Source organism: Carassius gibelio, chromosome A23 (genome assembly GCF_023724105.1).
Source record: "Carassius gibelio isolate Cgi1373 ecotype wild population from Czech Republic chromosome A23, carGib1.2-hapl.c, whole genome shotgun sequence".
In the NCBI taxonomy this organism is placed as follows: domain Eukaryota; kingdom Metazoa; phylum Chordata; class Actinopteri; order Cypriniformes; family Cyprinidae; genus Carassius; species Carassius gibelio.
Genome location: NC_068393.1, coordinates 21,188,279 through 21,204,327, shown reverse-complemented (window position 1 = coordinate 21,204,327; position 16,049 = coordinate 21,188,279). Strand labels below are relative to the sequence as shown.

Sequence of the window (16,049 nt, the reverse complement as noted above, 5' to 3'; positions counted from 1 at the left end):
AGTTTAGGAATAGGAATGTTGTCCCATTCTTGTCTAATACAGGCTTCTAGTTGCTCAACTCTCTTGGGTCTTCTTTGTTGCATCTTCCTCTATATAATGCACCAAATGTTTTCTATGGGTGAAAGATCTGGACTGCAGGCTGGCCATTTCAGTACCCAGATCCTTCTTCTACACAGCCATGATGTTGTAATTGATGCAGTATGTGGTCTGGCATTGTCATGTTGGAAAATGCAAGGTCTTCCCCGAAAGAGACGACGTCTGGATGGAAACATATGTTGTTCTAGAACTTGGATATACCATTCAGCGTTGATGGTGCCTTTCCAGATGTGTAAGCTGTCCATGCCACACACACTCATGCAACCCCATACCATCAGAGATGCAGGCTTATGAACTGAGCACTGATAACAACTTGGGTTGTCCTTGTCCTCTTTAGTCCGGATGACATGGCATCCCAGTTTTCCAAAAATAACTTCTAATTTTGATTCGTCTGACCACAGATCAGTTTTCCACTTTGCCACAGTCCATTTTAAATGAGCCTTGGCCCAGAGAAAACGGCTGCGCTTCTGGATCAAGTTTCAATATGGCTTCTTTTTTGACATATAGAGTTTAAGCCGGCAACGGCGAATGGCACGGTGGATTGTGTTCACCGACAATGTTTTCTGGAAGTATTCCTGAGCCCATGTTGTGATTTCCACTACAGTAGCATTCAGTGCCGTCTAAGATCACAGGCATCCAGTATGGTTTTCTGGCCTTGACCCTTATGCACAGAGATTGTTTCAGATTCTTAGAACGTTTGGATGATATTATACACTGTAGATAATGATAACCTAAAAACACTTTCCAATTTTTCTCTGAGAAACTCCTTTCTGATATTGCTCCACTATTTTTTGCCGCAGCATTGGGGGAATTGGTGATCCTCTGCCCATCTTGACTTCTTAGAGACACTGCCACTCTGAGAGGCTCTTTTTATACCTAATAAGTTACAAATTGGTCCTCCAATAGGTATATTTAACTTTTCCAGCTTCTTATTGCTACCTGCCCCAACTTTTTTGGAATGTGTAGCTCTCATGAAATCCAAAATGAGCCAATATTTGGCATGATATTTCAAAATGTCTCCCCTTCAATATTTGGTATGTTATCTATATTCTATTGTGAATAAAATATAAGTTTATGAGATTTGTAAATTATTCCATTCCTTTTTTACCTACAATTTGTACAGTGTCCCAACTTTTTTGGAATCGGGTTTGTAAGTTTTACATTTCTTTGCTCTGATAAAGTTCTTGACTGAACTGGCAGGGTGTTTTGGGTCATTGTCCTGATCCAATATGAAGTGCTTTCTAATGAGTTTGGTGGCATTTTCTTGAATATTGGTAGCCAAGATGATTTTGCACCCTTCCAAATTCATTCTGCTATTGCCATCATACATTAAGTCATCATTAAAATGAAGAGATCCTGTTCTAGAGACAGCCATGCATGCCCATGCCATGACGCCACCTCCATTGAGCTTTACAGATGAGGTAGTATGCTTAGTATCATTTGCAGTTCCCTTTTTTCTCCACACATTTTTGCTTTCCAATCACTTAGATAAAGGTTCATCTTTGTCTCATCGGTCCATCAACTCAGTTCCAAAACTCTACTTGCTCACATTTGTGAAGAATCTTGCCTTTCTATTTTGGTGCTGATCAGAGCTTTGCATCTTGCTGTGTAGCTTCTGTAATTCTGTGTATAATTCTCCTGTGGACTGTAGATTGACAGAGCATCACCCTAGCTTTCTGGAGGTTGTTGGTGATTTTATAGACATGTATTTTAGGGTTCGTTTTCACAGCTTTTATGATTAGTCTGTCATCAACTACTGTTGTTTTTCTCAGCCGATCAGGGTTGACGTTGGATGCTGATGTCCCCGGTAGTTTCCAAACTCTTGATTTCTCCATGCCCTTTGATTTTCCTATAGTTCTTATTTACTTCTTTTTTTTAGCATCCAAATTGCTTGCTCTTCTTTCAGAGTCGGCTGCCTCGTCTTTATCCTGGTTTGTGTGTGTCATTATCGAATGCAAGACTTAAAATGCAGAAGCAATTGATATAACTGATAAGACACGATAAGACAACTTATGGAGGGCACTCTATATATAGTCTTAATGTGTATGTTGAATTATACTTATTGCTGTATATATTAACATTTTTCTCAGAGATTGAGATATTAGAAATTCTATAAGCAATGTGTCTTTATATTTCTTAATGACCCTGTTTGTTAATCTTGTAATATTAAGAGAGAAGTGAGCAGCATAAAAAAAATATTGTACACACATTTGAGGGAATTAATCTCTGTTCAACAAAGAGATTAGATAAGAAATGTTATGGCAAAATTTGCTCTGATACATACAGTAATAGTGTATTATTAAATTAAATTGCAGTATCGTTAAGAGTCCATTACTCTTATTCTCATGATTGTATGAACAAGGATGACTCTTTGATATATGACTGTTAGTCAGTTATTAAATACAATGACTCGTAAAATTGGAAAGCAGAGAAAATGAGTATGAGAATTCTCATGCTAGAGAATTTATGAAAAAAAATCCCTGTTTAATTTTAATGTTTTATCCTTTAACTTTTTCCCTGACAGAAGATAAAATGTTGCTTCAGACCCTGTGAATAAAACCGTGTCCCCATGCAGTGATGTTGGAAGAGATGCCTCTTACCTGACTTCAAATCATTATGCACCTTTTGATTCATCAACTATATTCATAAAAGCATTGTTAAGTAAGTCATGATTTTTTTTTTTTTTTTTTTTTTTTTGAGACAATATAATTGTTCACCATCCCCAACTTGAACCTTATCCTTATCCCCCACCCAGGCGGCGTATGAGAAAATAAGTAGAAAAAGCCTTTAATATGACCAATTCTGTCTATTCATCCATCCATCCATACTGTATATCATTCTATCCATTCTTATTCCAGTTCAAAATCAATCCATGTCAAAATGGATTTACTTAAAATGTCTTAGTGTGAAATCATTTTAGTAGATTTTTTCCATACAATTATCTTGTCAACTCAAACTTCAAGAGAAAATTAGGAAAAGTCAAGGGATTCAAGTTCATGTGCCATTTTTCATGGGAATAAATGTCAGGCTCTGTGCGGTCAGCCTTGAAATGTCACTGAAAAACAGTATAACCACTACAATTACAATGTAACACATGTGCATCTCCCATTCCATTCTGTTTATCAAACCATTCTAGTTTAGTCAGTGAAATCAGTGCAATATGTGATGGTGTGACACAGTTGATGCAGATGTTGGACGGAAACCAAAATTTTGGAGATGCAAAACTCTCAAGAAGTGCTCAATGAGCTTTCAGCACTGTGAAAAACAGGGTTGCTCTCATACGGCTGTCTACTGTAAGGCATTTTATAATTTATATTATGTATTACAGACCACTATTATAATGCTCTAGTCAATCTTACCCATAATTAATCTGACATGCTGCAGACCAAGTCCATCAATACAGAAATATCCAAGACAGTAGGAACCACACATGAACTGTTGATGGTCACTGGATTTGTCTTGGAAAAGAAAAACATGTATTTGGAAAGGTTGGGGGATTTTCTCCTCTCTATTTTACTTAGCTACATCACAGAAACTACTAGACTTTTCACACACATTTCACATTTACTACAATTGTTTTTATGAATATTTATTGGCACACAGTTTAATTCTTTCAAGAACATAATCTCTTTAAGAGTTCTCACTTCAAGTATAGCCGATCTCAAGAGACGCACTAGCGACAGACGCTAGTGGCTGTAGCCATTTAGCCTCCTTGTTAGTGCGTCCGCCTCCCATGCCGGAGACCCGGGTTCGAGTCCCGCTCGGAGCGAGTGCGAGGAGCGTCAGAGAGGACCCGGGTGAGAGGGGTTACATTGGTGCCGTGACCCGGATGGGAGTGAGGTTTAGGGTGGTGAGTGTAACGGAGGCCAGCGAGTAGTGCTGTGCAGGTAAACCTCACTCCCCGATCTCAAGAGACGCACTAGCGACAGACGCTAGTGGCTGTAGCCATTTAGCCTCCTTGTTAGTGCGTCCGCCTCCCATGCCGGAGACCCGGGTTCGAGCCCCGCTCGGAGCGAGTGCGAGGAGCGTCAGAGAGGACCCGGGTGAGAGGGGTTACATAAAGACAGACTTAAAGGTGTTCATTATATTATTAATATTATGTTATTCTAGTTCATTTTATTTCACATCCATTACAAATGTAATTTTATACGACATTATATAAAATGTATAAATGTTTTGCATATTACACAAAACAACGCCAGTAACAAAACAACATCCTGCTTAATCTGTACTCATTTTTGTGACAATATTGAATAAAAACCTGCTTTTACATTTTTAAATGACAGCTCTGCACCAGAGCAATTATACAAAAATAAAAAAAAATTGATTAGTCACATGAACTGTAATTCAGTCTGGTGAAGTACTATTCATTGTAAACATTACATTTGACATAGTTGCAATAAATCACTCAAACTTTTGCATTTTAGCATTTCAAAATTCCCACCAACAAATAAAATGTATACGTAGATATCTTAACTGTCTATAGAGTCTCTCAAGTTGATAATGTTTGCTAAAACTTTTTTACTTTTCCTTTCATACTTTGTTTTTCTTTCATTGTTTCTTAGTTCTTCAGGATTTCTTCCACTGCGCCCCAGCGTTGTTGCTGCTATCAGCAGTAGACAGACCTTCCTGAAGCATGATGCTCCATTTGTTTTTTGCTGAAGTGTGTCAGTTCCTTAATATTCCATCATGAACATTTAGATGTTTCTCTCTCATGTAAACACAAGTGCTATATAAGTATTGTTGATTGTGTTCTAGGAGAACAATGATAGTCTACTGGCAGCAGAGATGTGATGGGAATTCTGGTGTTGTTCACGTTGAGAAAAATGCAGTTGGTCACTGCATCAGCACCACAGACGTCAGCTCAGACAAACACTTTGATATCACACACCTCTGCAGACATTCGCGAGGTGAAAAACGAGGGTCTGGGACTGAAGTCCTACAGGTACTGACTTGGGTCATACAGGTTATTTCTATGTTTTATAATCTTACATTTAAATGACTTTTGAAAATAAACAACCAAAAATAAAATGTAAAACGTACATCAGGACAGATATATGGTTTTCGTTGGGTGTTTTTTTCAATTTGCAGTTTCAATTTGCAGTTTCAATTTGCGCAGTTTGAAGGGTAATGGAAATACAGCTTATTAGTGATGGGAAGTTCAGATCATTTTACTGACTCTGAGCTTTGAGTCTCGTTCACCAAAATGAAAAAATCAAAATGTAATTAAAAATAACACATCTACTTCAAACATTGATCACACTACAAACAATACAAAACTATAATGCTATAAGAAACAGAAAATATTAATTCATTGTTGACCTGGGTCTTTAGCCCATGATTAGCTCACCTTACCTCTTATCTGACAAGTCTTCGGGTTTGAGACTTTCGTTCATCACGTGACAGCCCCATAAAATAAACTTATTCTGTCTGAGTCAGAAGAAGAAAGAAATTGATTAGTTCATTAGGATTAGGTTTGAGTCGTTCGTTCATCATGTGACAGCCCCAGGTAGCCAGCGCAATTGGGCAAAAAGAGTGTCGGCTCACTCAGCTGTGTTCTGGAAGCGGCTCACAGAAAGTGAGCCAGCTCTGGCCCAGTAATGGTTGTCAAATTTGTCTAGGCTATTGATGTGCAGACCTGGGTTTCCACTGAGACACGGCACAATTAGCCACATTCAGCCAAATTAGAGACCTTAAGGGCTGGTCTAATTTTGGCTGAGATATGGGCATGCATACCCAGACTAGTTTAAGTTGAGTGCTGGGGGTGGGTCTCCGTTTACAATGTGATAGGTATGTAGCAGTGACACTTAAACATCCTTTACCTGCCTATGTTATGTTACTTATTAGTGTATTTATTTTTTTTTTTGCCCTTTTAATTCTTTAATTTTTCCTGTTATCCAACATTCTTTTTTAACTACATTTTAAAATGAATGATTTAATTCGTAAAATGAAACAAGCTTAAAGTGATTAAGGTTACTTTAACATTATTTTTGCTATATGAGTTTCAAGACATGCACACTTGATTTGACATCTAATGACAAAACCTGACAGGCTTGTTGTGTTGCTAATTACCAGAAGACCAGAAGAACTCGTTACCCTGGTAAGTAAACATCTGATAATCTAACATATAATTTTAACAAACCGTTATACAACAGATTATATCAAAGTAGGCTAATATTTATTTATAATGAAGCTATAATTGTGAGTTTGCTGACATAGTGCCAGAGTCCAAGTATAGGTCTCTGCAGGAAAGTAATGGGAGTTACCAGATCAGGGTGTTTTTACACCATGATACCTGATTGGTTGACGTCATAGTGACGCTTGGTTTAGGGATGGGGTTGGGTAAGGGAGATCGTTTAGATTGCATGATTTAGAAACACCCAGCAGTTTGAAAACACCCACAAGGTTTTGCTCTGCAGAGACCTAAGTCTCGCCAGAGTTGAGCTCTAACCATAATTAAACTAACCCTGATTTAGCTAATCGAGGTCTCCAGGATTACTTGAAACTTCCCAGCAGGTGTGAGTTGGAGTTGGTTGGAGCTAAACTGTGGCCCTCAAGAAACTGAGTTTGACACCACTGAATTGTGACTGGTCTTTTAAAAAAATAATTAGTACAAAGAATTGCAAGTACAAGCAGACCATCAGATGGAGAGATTTAAAAGATGGCTTCTGCTCTTTTTTTAGACAGAGATGGGGGAAGAAAAGAGCAGGTCTGAATGCAACATTCTTTAAAACGTATGTACCAAATGATAACATTTACCAGAGTTACCATTCATGTTAACATTCATCTGGTAAACTCTGGTAAGTGATCTAACAAATATAGCATAATGTTATGGGATAAATCATGGGGTCGGGGGATGCCATGAAAAGAAACCCTTAGGTTAGTTAACATGCATAAGTAAATGTAGACTTAACAAGGACACTGTAAAATGTATTTTGTTTTGGTTTGAAGTAGATGCCATCTTAAGGATTTTAAGGTAACAATGTCATATTGCGGCTCAGCAAATTATTCAAAGCTCTGGTTTCATATCAAAACTGGAAGGAGTCTTATTTTAGAAGTTGTAATTCTGTATGAGTAAGTGTGTGTGTGTGTGTGTGTGTGTGTGTGTGTGTATCTATATCTATACCTATATCTATCTCATGCCAACCAAAATGGTACTCTTAGCCAGTACTGGCCAGAGTCTGGGTACTGAAACTGAGCCGACACCACCAGCACTGGACCACAATCACATCGACACCGTAAATTATGATAGCATCATTAACATACAGATTCATGTTGTTTAACAATGTGTGTGTGACCCTGGAGCACAAAACCAGTCTTAAGTCGCTGGGGTATATTTGTAGCAATAGCCAAAAATATATTATATGAGTCAAAATTATAGATTTTTCTTTTGTGCCAAAAAATCATCAGGACATTAAGATAATTTTCCATGAAAATATTTTGTAAATTTCCTATTTTAAATATAGTAATATGCATTGCTAAGAACTTCATTTGAACTTCACTTTAAAGATTCCAGATTTTCAGATAGTTGTATCTCGGCCAAATATTGTCCTATCATAACAACATATACATCAATGAAAAGCTTATTTATTCAGATGATGTATAAATCTCAATTTGGAAAAAATGGAATTGAAAAATGGTTTTGTGGACCAGGGTCACGTATAATTTTAAATGCTGGGCCTGGTAATCCCAAGAGAGAGTATACGTATTTGTACATTTAAATGCTGACAACTAAACACTATGGTAACGGTTTAGGCTAACGTTAGCTAGCTACCGATGATATCTCGTAAACAACATCATAATGGTATTTTTGATAATAAATAACTTACTTCATAATCATGAACACATTTTTAAAACACTTATAATATTTTAAAGCCGTTATTATTTCTCAACTCAAGAGCTGTGCAGTAAAATTCACCTTTCATTCATAAAGATGACATGAAAAATGTGGCAAAAAGACTGATTAAAATTGACCTGAAAATACTATAACCAGTAGATAGCAGGAGAGTATCACTCATTAGCTCTGCTGCCATTTCAACTAGCTTTGCTTTGCTTTTGGATTTTTTATCAAATGACTATAATAAAATAGTTTTACTACTTTTACTGTACTGAAGTATAAAGTATAGCAAGTGCAGGATGTCACAAATTCTCATGTCATTTTAAAAAGAAATAACCCTAGACAATTGTTTTAATACTAGTTAACTACAAATTAATTAAGTTAATTATTAATGATATTAAAATATTTTGAAACATTTTTTGATTTATTTTATACATTTTTTTTTTTTTTAAGTTTTATATTTAACTGTAGAAGCTGCTAAATATGCCTAACATTCAGCCAGTGCAGATTTGCTGCTGTAGTTTTATTAAAGCAAGATGTGAAAAAACACTTGTTTCCCTAGGGCCGGTTGCACTAGCTGGACATACACCCGGCTGGAGATAAAATGTGTCATCAAAGTGAAAGGTGAAAGGCTGTCTCCAAATTGAGCCCCAGCCCCATTCCATATTTCCATGTAGGAATAGAATATTTACAGCAATGCTGGATGGAGCTATGTTCTCTGATATCTTCAGCTGACAGTTGAGTTTGAGGGACTGAACAGCAGTTGATACAGAAAATCTGACAAGCTGACTGAAAATACAAAAATACTAAACTTAAACTCAAATTGCATTAGAAGGTTTTATAATACAAAATATCATTATTTTGTATTTCAAATACATATTTTAAATATATCTGAAATACTACCCATTCCGGGTGGTAGGTTGCCAGGTTAAAGGCACAAATGTATGATGTATGCGTTTCATACAGGATTTGGCAACTAGACATCCTTGGAATAATATATTGATGTGATTATTAATATAATAAGATTTGGTCCATAACAATTGTAGGAGTTTCCTGGGAGAAATAACAAAATGGGAGGAGGGGAAGGAGATGGGTGTGAAAAACGGGAGACTCCCGGGAAAAACGGGAATGTTGACAGGTAAGATCACCACCTTGGGTGTGCATGATTCATGACTTTATGTCTGACATCATGTTGATATGTCCATCCAGTTATCCAGGTGAATGAAATGCATTCAGAGAATTGTACTGAATCTCAGAGAAAGAGACTGTGTCTAGATAGCACTTTCAGTGTTTTCTGTCTAGTCAGACCAGAATGACTAAACACACTATAGTTATGTCATATCAATTTGCTAAAGCCCTTGTAGAGCCATTGTTGAAAAAAAATGTGCAGGACTAATGACTGGACTGATGACGGATGATTTTGGGTCATTTTGATTTAATTGGTCCTATTATAGGCTATTTCTCCTTATTTTCTCATACGCCTTCTGGGTGGAGCATGAGGTTCAGGTCAGGGATGATCAGCAATTCTGTTATCCAAAACAAATAAATAATAATAATAATAATGCATTCAAAAAATCATGACATGCTTGACAATGCCTTATATAATATAGCTGATAAATCCAATCCAATTATATACCATTATATAGACATCATATTCCTTACTTGCTCTTGTCATCTCTTCCAACATCACTGCATGGGGACGCTGTTTTATTCACAGGGCCTGATGCAACATTTTATCTTCTGTCAGGGAAAAGGAAAAAAGAAATGAAGGAAATGTAAATTTCTGTACTCTGCTTTCTCTGCTTTTCAATTTTATGAGTCATTCTATTTAATAACTGTCTAACAGTCATATATCAAAGAGTCATCCTTGTTCTGACCAAATGTAGACTTAACTATACTGCTATTTAAGTCAATATAACCATGTACTATATGTATCAGAGCTAATATTGCAAATAAATAAGATTTTCTGCATTACATAAAATCCACAAGCCATTGTACTACTCCCTGCTCTCTCGATATAACAAGATAAAAAACAGGGTCAACAAAAAAAATGTTATACTGTAATTATGCAACATATATATACACGTTTATTTTACAATTAACAATTCTAATAATAAAACTACAACAATTCAAGACATACTGCAAGAATGAATACAATTGAGAATATCTATCTATCTATCTATCTATCTATCTATCTATCTATCTATCTATATATACACACACACACACACACACACACACATAGACAATAGTAATAAAACAATATGTTTTATTAGTGTTGATAGAGTCTGTTGTAGATAAGGCAAAAGTCTGGGAAACTACTAGAAAATTACTCTGATGTTCAAAGGATCAGATTAATTAAACTTAAATGTTATAAGTTACTCTCAAAGAGGCCATTCCAATTAACGTGTGACTCAAAATCCTTTAATCCCTTTCTTAACAACTATTCACACTTCAGCTATGAGCTGTGGATGGGGTGGAGATGGAGATGTAGTATAAATATCCCGTCTGCTGTAGAGACAAACTACAGAACGAGCCACAAGCTGGTTAAAGCAGGACTTAAGGTTCACTTTCTGCAGCAGTTTCTAGTTCAGTTTCTCTTGAACAGACAAGGACAACATCCATGTAAGTAATCATCTCAGACATTGTTTGAAACTTTATCAAATTATTCATTTCTATTAGAAAGCTGACATCTAGAATTCATAGTTTTGTGGATCGAGAGTTGGTTAAAAACTATTGTACTGGTATGAAATTTATATAGTTAAAATTGAAAAGAAACTGGAGATCTGATTTCTAAGAACAAAGAGACCTAATTTATGAATTATTAACTATCTACTGACCAATTATAGATCACACTCATGACTCTCATTTCTTTCTTTTTTGCCCAGCATGCCTTTTGTATACAACCCATACAAAAACCTCTGCAGCGTTGGCCGTTTCCCAGCCATTAAACTGCAGGAGTACAACTGGAGGAAACCAGCATACTACACACCGGTTCACACCAACCCTCACGTTAACCCATGCACTATCCCTTATCATTACCCATATGTTAACCCTTGCACTGACCCATGCACTACCCCTTATGCCTACCCATATGTTAACCCTTGTGTTAACCCATGCACTACTCCATATGCTACTCCTTGCGCTACTTCATATGATTATCCTTGGGGTACTTCATATGATTATCCTTGCGGTACTTCATACTCTAATCCTTACGGTTTTGTTGCTCAATGCCATGATTATGACACAAAGGAAGTCGTCGTCAAGAATTATGTGGATGACTGTACAAGCACGCAAGTCTGTGGAGCAGAGAGTAAGAGTCTTCACATTTTCTTTATCTTTGTCCTGCAGTGTATGATGGGAAATGTGTTATTCTTAATCATAATAACTAAATTAATTGTCTTTTTGATAATGAATTACCTGTTCCCTGCTTTTATGTTTTCTCAGATGCTGTCCTCCGGGTGAGTAAAGTCGACCTTCTCAAGTGCAGGACCGGACTGAATCGTCAAGAGCATCACACACATTGTTTCCTTGATGACCATCTCATCGTCCGCAGAGGACAGAGTTTCAACATGTGGGTTGATCTGTGCCGTCCTTTCAATCCCAGTTGTGACAAGCTTCACCTGGAGCTCAAACTAGGTTAGTTTCTAAATGATCCAAGACAACAGAGAATAAACTGTATCTACATATGTAGAGGAGGAACATGTGAGGAGCTGAACCAGCATTTCTACCGTCACTGGAATCTCTTGTTGTTTTGTATGTTTAACAGGTCATATCCCATCCATCCGGGACGGCACTTATGTGATCGTTCCAATTGTGGAAGAATTCAAGAAAGACTGCTGGGGGGCAAAGATTGTGGAACGAGCCCAAAACCGAATCAAACTGTGTGTGCACTCTGTTCCGACTGCTTGTGTTGGACGATACCAGCTCAGTGTCGTGACACACTGTCCAGGAGGAAGATTCACTTTACCTTATGTTCCTGAAAATGACATTTACATGCTGTTCAACCCCTGGTGTAAAGGTACGTGTTTTATTATACTTTAATATAACAACTGAAACCTAAATATGAAAATGTAATAGAGTGAGGAAAGAAAATAAATGCTTTTCCATTTAAAGTCCATTGTTCTCTTTCTCAGATGACTGTGTGTACCTGAGTGATGAGGCGGAGAGAGCTGAGTATGTGCTGAATGACATGGGCAGAATCTACTACGGAACTAAGCAGCAGATTGGCTGCAAAACATGGAACTTTGGTCAAGTAAGAGCCAAGATTTCATTAATATATTACGAAAGTTCAAAGATATCTTAATGTTCATGATATGTTAGAGACTAAGGCACCGCTATGGTTTCTAGTTTTTCCTAACCTTCCCATACTTGAGAAATAAAAGTGCACAATATAGCATGAAGGGGTTGCTTCACAATATCTAATTTTCTTCCTCTGTGATCTGTGATTCTTAGTTTGAGAAGGGAATCTTGTCTGCGTGTATGTATGTGTTGGAGAAGAGCTGTACACCTTGCTCAGGGTGGGGAAGCCCCATTAACATTTCCAGAGTGGTTTCTGACATGGTGAGTCTTCATTTCCTTCTTATCAACACCTGATTTCATTTGGAAAGCCTGACACAATAGTCAGATTTGTTCTTTTATTTAATTCAGTATTTCTATAATATTTTCAGTTGTATTTCCTTAACAGGTTATTGCCAGCAAAGGCAGTGGTGTGCTGGTGGGTAACTGGTCACACTGCTATGGAGATGGAACTGCTCCTACATCCTGGTGCAGCAGCAGTGCCATCCTGAAACAGTTCTACAAATGTGGAGGAACGCCAGTCAAGTATGGACAGAGCTTGGCCTTTGCTGGAGTCACCAACACACGTAAGAGTTCCTGCAGACTAGACAAGAAGAAGTTTTGAGAAAGTGATTACAGATGTAATTATTTTGTTGTTCTTCTCTTTCTCGTAGTGTTGAGGTGTTTGGGTGTTCCTGCTCGTCCAGTTTCAAACTTCTGTTCTGCTCATGACACTGATGTTCATTTGTCAACTGATGTCTACTTGGATGAGAAATTTCAGCTGATCGATCACATGAACCGTGATCCAATCTGGTAAGCATCATTACCATTTATAATGTCACCAAGAGTTCCTCTGAATGTCCATGAAGTGTTTCTAGATCTTTCTTCTTCTCTTCCATGTAGGAACTACCATGTGTGGAATGAGGCCTGGATGACTCGGCCAGACCTGCCATCTGGTTTTGGAGGTTGGCAGGTGGTTGATTCCACTCCTCAACTGACCAGCCAGGGCTTCTTCCGCTGTGGTCCCACCTCTGTTGCTGCGATCCGCAGCGGGCAGGTCTTCCTGAAGCATGATGTGCCCTTCCTTTTCGCAGAAGTGCGTTATTTCCTTTAATTTACCATTGCATACAATTTACAAACAGCGATTATAACTTCTGATTCCTGTTGTGTCTCTAGGTGAACAATGATAAGGTTTACTGGCAGCGGAGATGTGACGGGACCTTTGGTGTTGTTCATATTGAGAAGGATGTAGTAGGTCACTGCATCAGTACCAAGGCTGTCGGCTCAGATCAACGTGTAGACATCACAAATTTCTACAAACACCCATATGGTAAAACCCACAAGCATTTCACTTAAAACATCTGCTTTAGCCCCTTAATACTTTGAACCATGGCTTCTAGAAATGATGAAGTTTGGTGTCTCTCCTGGGATTCAATCATATGTGCGTTTTACTTTGTCTTTTATTGATCAGGTTCTTCTGAGAAGAGCACTGCTTTGGAAACAGCTCTTCGTCATGGCTTGAGAAGATGCACATACCCACTGCCCTGTCCTGAGGATGTTGTCTGTGAAGTCAGCCTGAAAGAGGATGGACTATGTGTGGGCAAGGATGCCTTGCTTTACATCAATCTTAAAAACAAATGCAGCTCACCTCGTAGCGTCACCCTCTACAGCCAGGCTGCAGCCACGTACTACACCGGAGTCAGGAAGACCTTCCTGAAGAGAGACCAGACATGCATCGAGCTCAAGCCCTCTGAATGTAAGAAATCATAAAGAGTTCAAAGATAAAGCTGAATGTGAGAAGTGATAAAGAGTTGCAATACATGATACCACCCAGTTGGCATTATGCAGCTTATGGGTAAGGAGACTTGTAATGAAAGCATGAGTATTCATTCAGTATTTGTCATTTTTGCTATAATAGGCAGAGCTCTGGAATGGACCCTGAGTTATGACGAGTATAAGGAACACCTGGTGGATCACACCTCACTGATGCTCAACCTCTTTGGACACGTGGCTCAGACGAAGCAGGTTCTGGCCACCCAGTACAACTTCAGACTGCGCACACCAGATCTTGTTGTCGCTGTGAGTTTAAAGTTAGAGTTTATCTTTTGATTGGTTGGAATTATTTAGTGTTAAATTGTGTCTTGTATGTGGTTCTTCTCAGCCTGTATGTGATGCTGTCTTGGGTCAAGAAGTGCCAGTCAAAATCACTTTCCAGAATCCACTGCCTCGTGTCCTGAAGAACTCTGTATTCCGCTTTGTGGGACTTGGACAGCAGCATGCAAGAGTTGTCAACTATGGGTAAAATTGATTTAATTGCTCAATAATATAATGAATAATTTTTGCATTATTAGATTTAATTTGCAATTAATATAAATTATGATTGCTGACAATAATGGCAAACTCTATATCTGTTGATAAACATTTCATCTAATTATTTAATGAAATAATTTTTTTTTACAATATACATAGTATTATAAAACATCTTTCTTTCTTTTTTTCTTTCTTTCACAGTGACATTGCAGGGAATGCCACAGTGTGCCTGACAGAGAAGTTTATTCCCACGTGTCACGGTCCACAGAAACTTCTGGTCTCACTGGACTCTCCTCAGCTCACTCAGGTTCATGGATTCTCCAACATTGCTGTCAAACAGCATTGTTAAACCAATCAAACAACCAAAACAGAAGAAACGTCATGGCTCCACTGAATAGAAAACGTTCACACTGAATTGATTTGCAGAGTTAAATAACAGCTGTTAGTTTCTCTTAACTTTCAGGTTGTAAACCTTAAACTTCTCACAATGCATTTAATCATGATGTAGGACAATTGCACTAATGCTTTATGCAAGACAATGTTGTCTTTTCATCTTTTCTGATTTGTTTAGTAGTCTTTCTGAAATTGCCTTTTATGAGTTTGAAAGCTTATAATTGTGATTCTGAATATTAATTTACCAGTTTTTCCTCATTTGAAAGCTCAAGTAATTGTATCATGGTGTTGGTTACTCTGTCCTATGTAGCTTCAGCTTCAAATAAAAAAAAAAACAAAATAAAAAATCCAGCATACTAAACTGTCAGTTTGTGATATAGAGGGATCTATTAAAATGAGGCTTTATTCCTCTTGTCATTTAAAATTAGTCATACATTCTTGTCTCATATACTTTCCATAACAGAGAATTTTATATACTCATTTATCCAAACTTTTGCAGACTGCTTGTTTCTAAAACCTCAGAATATTAATATAGACCAGTGATCCCCAACCTGTCGATCGCAATCTCTATCAGTGTCCCAGTTGCTGCTGGCATTAACAGAACAATAAGTTAAACAAATATAATGAAATTTTCCAATTTTTGTACTGCATTTTTTGTACTTATTTTACTTGTTATTTGGGCTAGTTACTGGGACAGTGATAAAGAAAAATACACAATGCCTTAGTAAACAGGTCATTTTAAGACCAGAGATGCTTAAGATGAAAAACTTAAAAGCAGGCACTGTTACTGTTTACTATAGGCGAAATATAGTAAAAAAAATAAATAATAATAATAATAAAATTAAAAAACTTCAATACTGGATTCAGGGTGAGGGGTTATATGGATGCATGAGCGCAGAATACATGGGGGACATGTCCTCCCAACTTTTGATAAAACGTAAATTCGTCCCAGAATAGACCAGAATATCAGTATTTTAATAGATATATGTAGAAAAAAGCACAAACACTTGTTTGCAGCTACAACATCAGTTACTGCAAAATTACAATCCCTGTTCCCTGCATCTTCCTTCTATGGTGCCCTTAAGGAGACATGGTCACTTCACTTAGTTTTGTTTTAGCCACAACATAATAACTC

At 37.5% G+C, this 16,049-nt stretch overlaps 1 protein-coding gene across 1 annotated transcript; it reads left to right on the top strand.

The window, feature by feature from the left end:
- Nucleotides 1-10,503: 10,503 nt before the first annotated feature.
- On the top strand, nt 10,504-15,078 carry LOC127944961 (protein-glutamine gamma-glutamyltransferase K-like). Its single transcript, XM_052541404.1, has 14 exons — nt 10,504-10,558; nt 10,822-11,246; nt 11,381-11,572; nt 11,703-11,954; nt 12,070-12,188; nt 12,389-12,496; nt 12,621-12,798; nt 12,886-13,024; nt 13,115-13,307; nt 13,388-13,541; nt 13,683-13,967; nt 14,130-14,290; nt 14,373-14,509; nt 14,723-15,078. The coding sequence occupies exons 2-14, from the start codon at nt 10,823-10,825 to the stop codon at nt 14,868-14,870; spliced, it is 2,490 nt and encodes an 829-aa protein (XP_052397364.1). The 5' UTR covers nt 10,504-10,558; nt 10,822; the 3' UTR covers nt 14,871-15,078.
- Nucleotides 15,079-16,049: the final 971 nt, after the last annotated feature.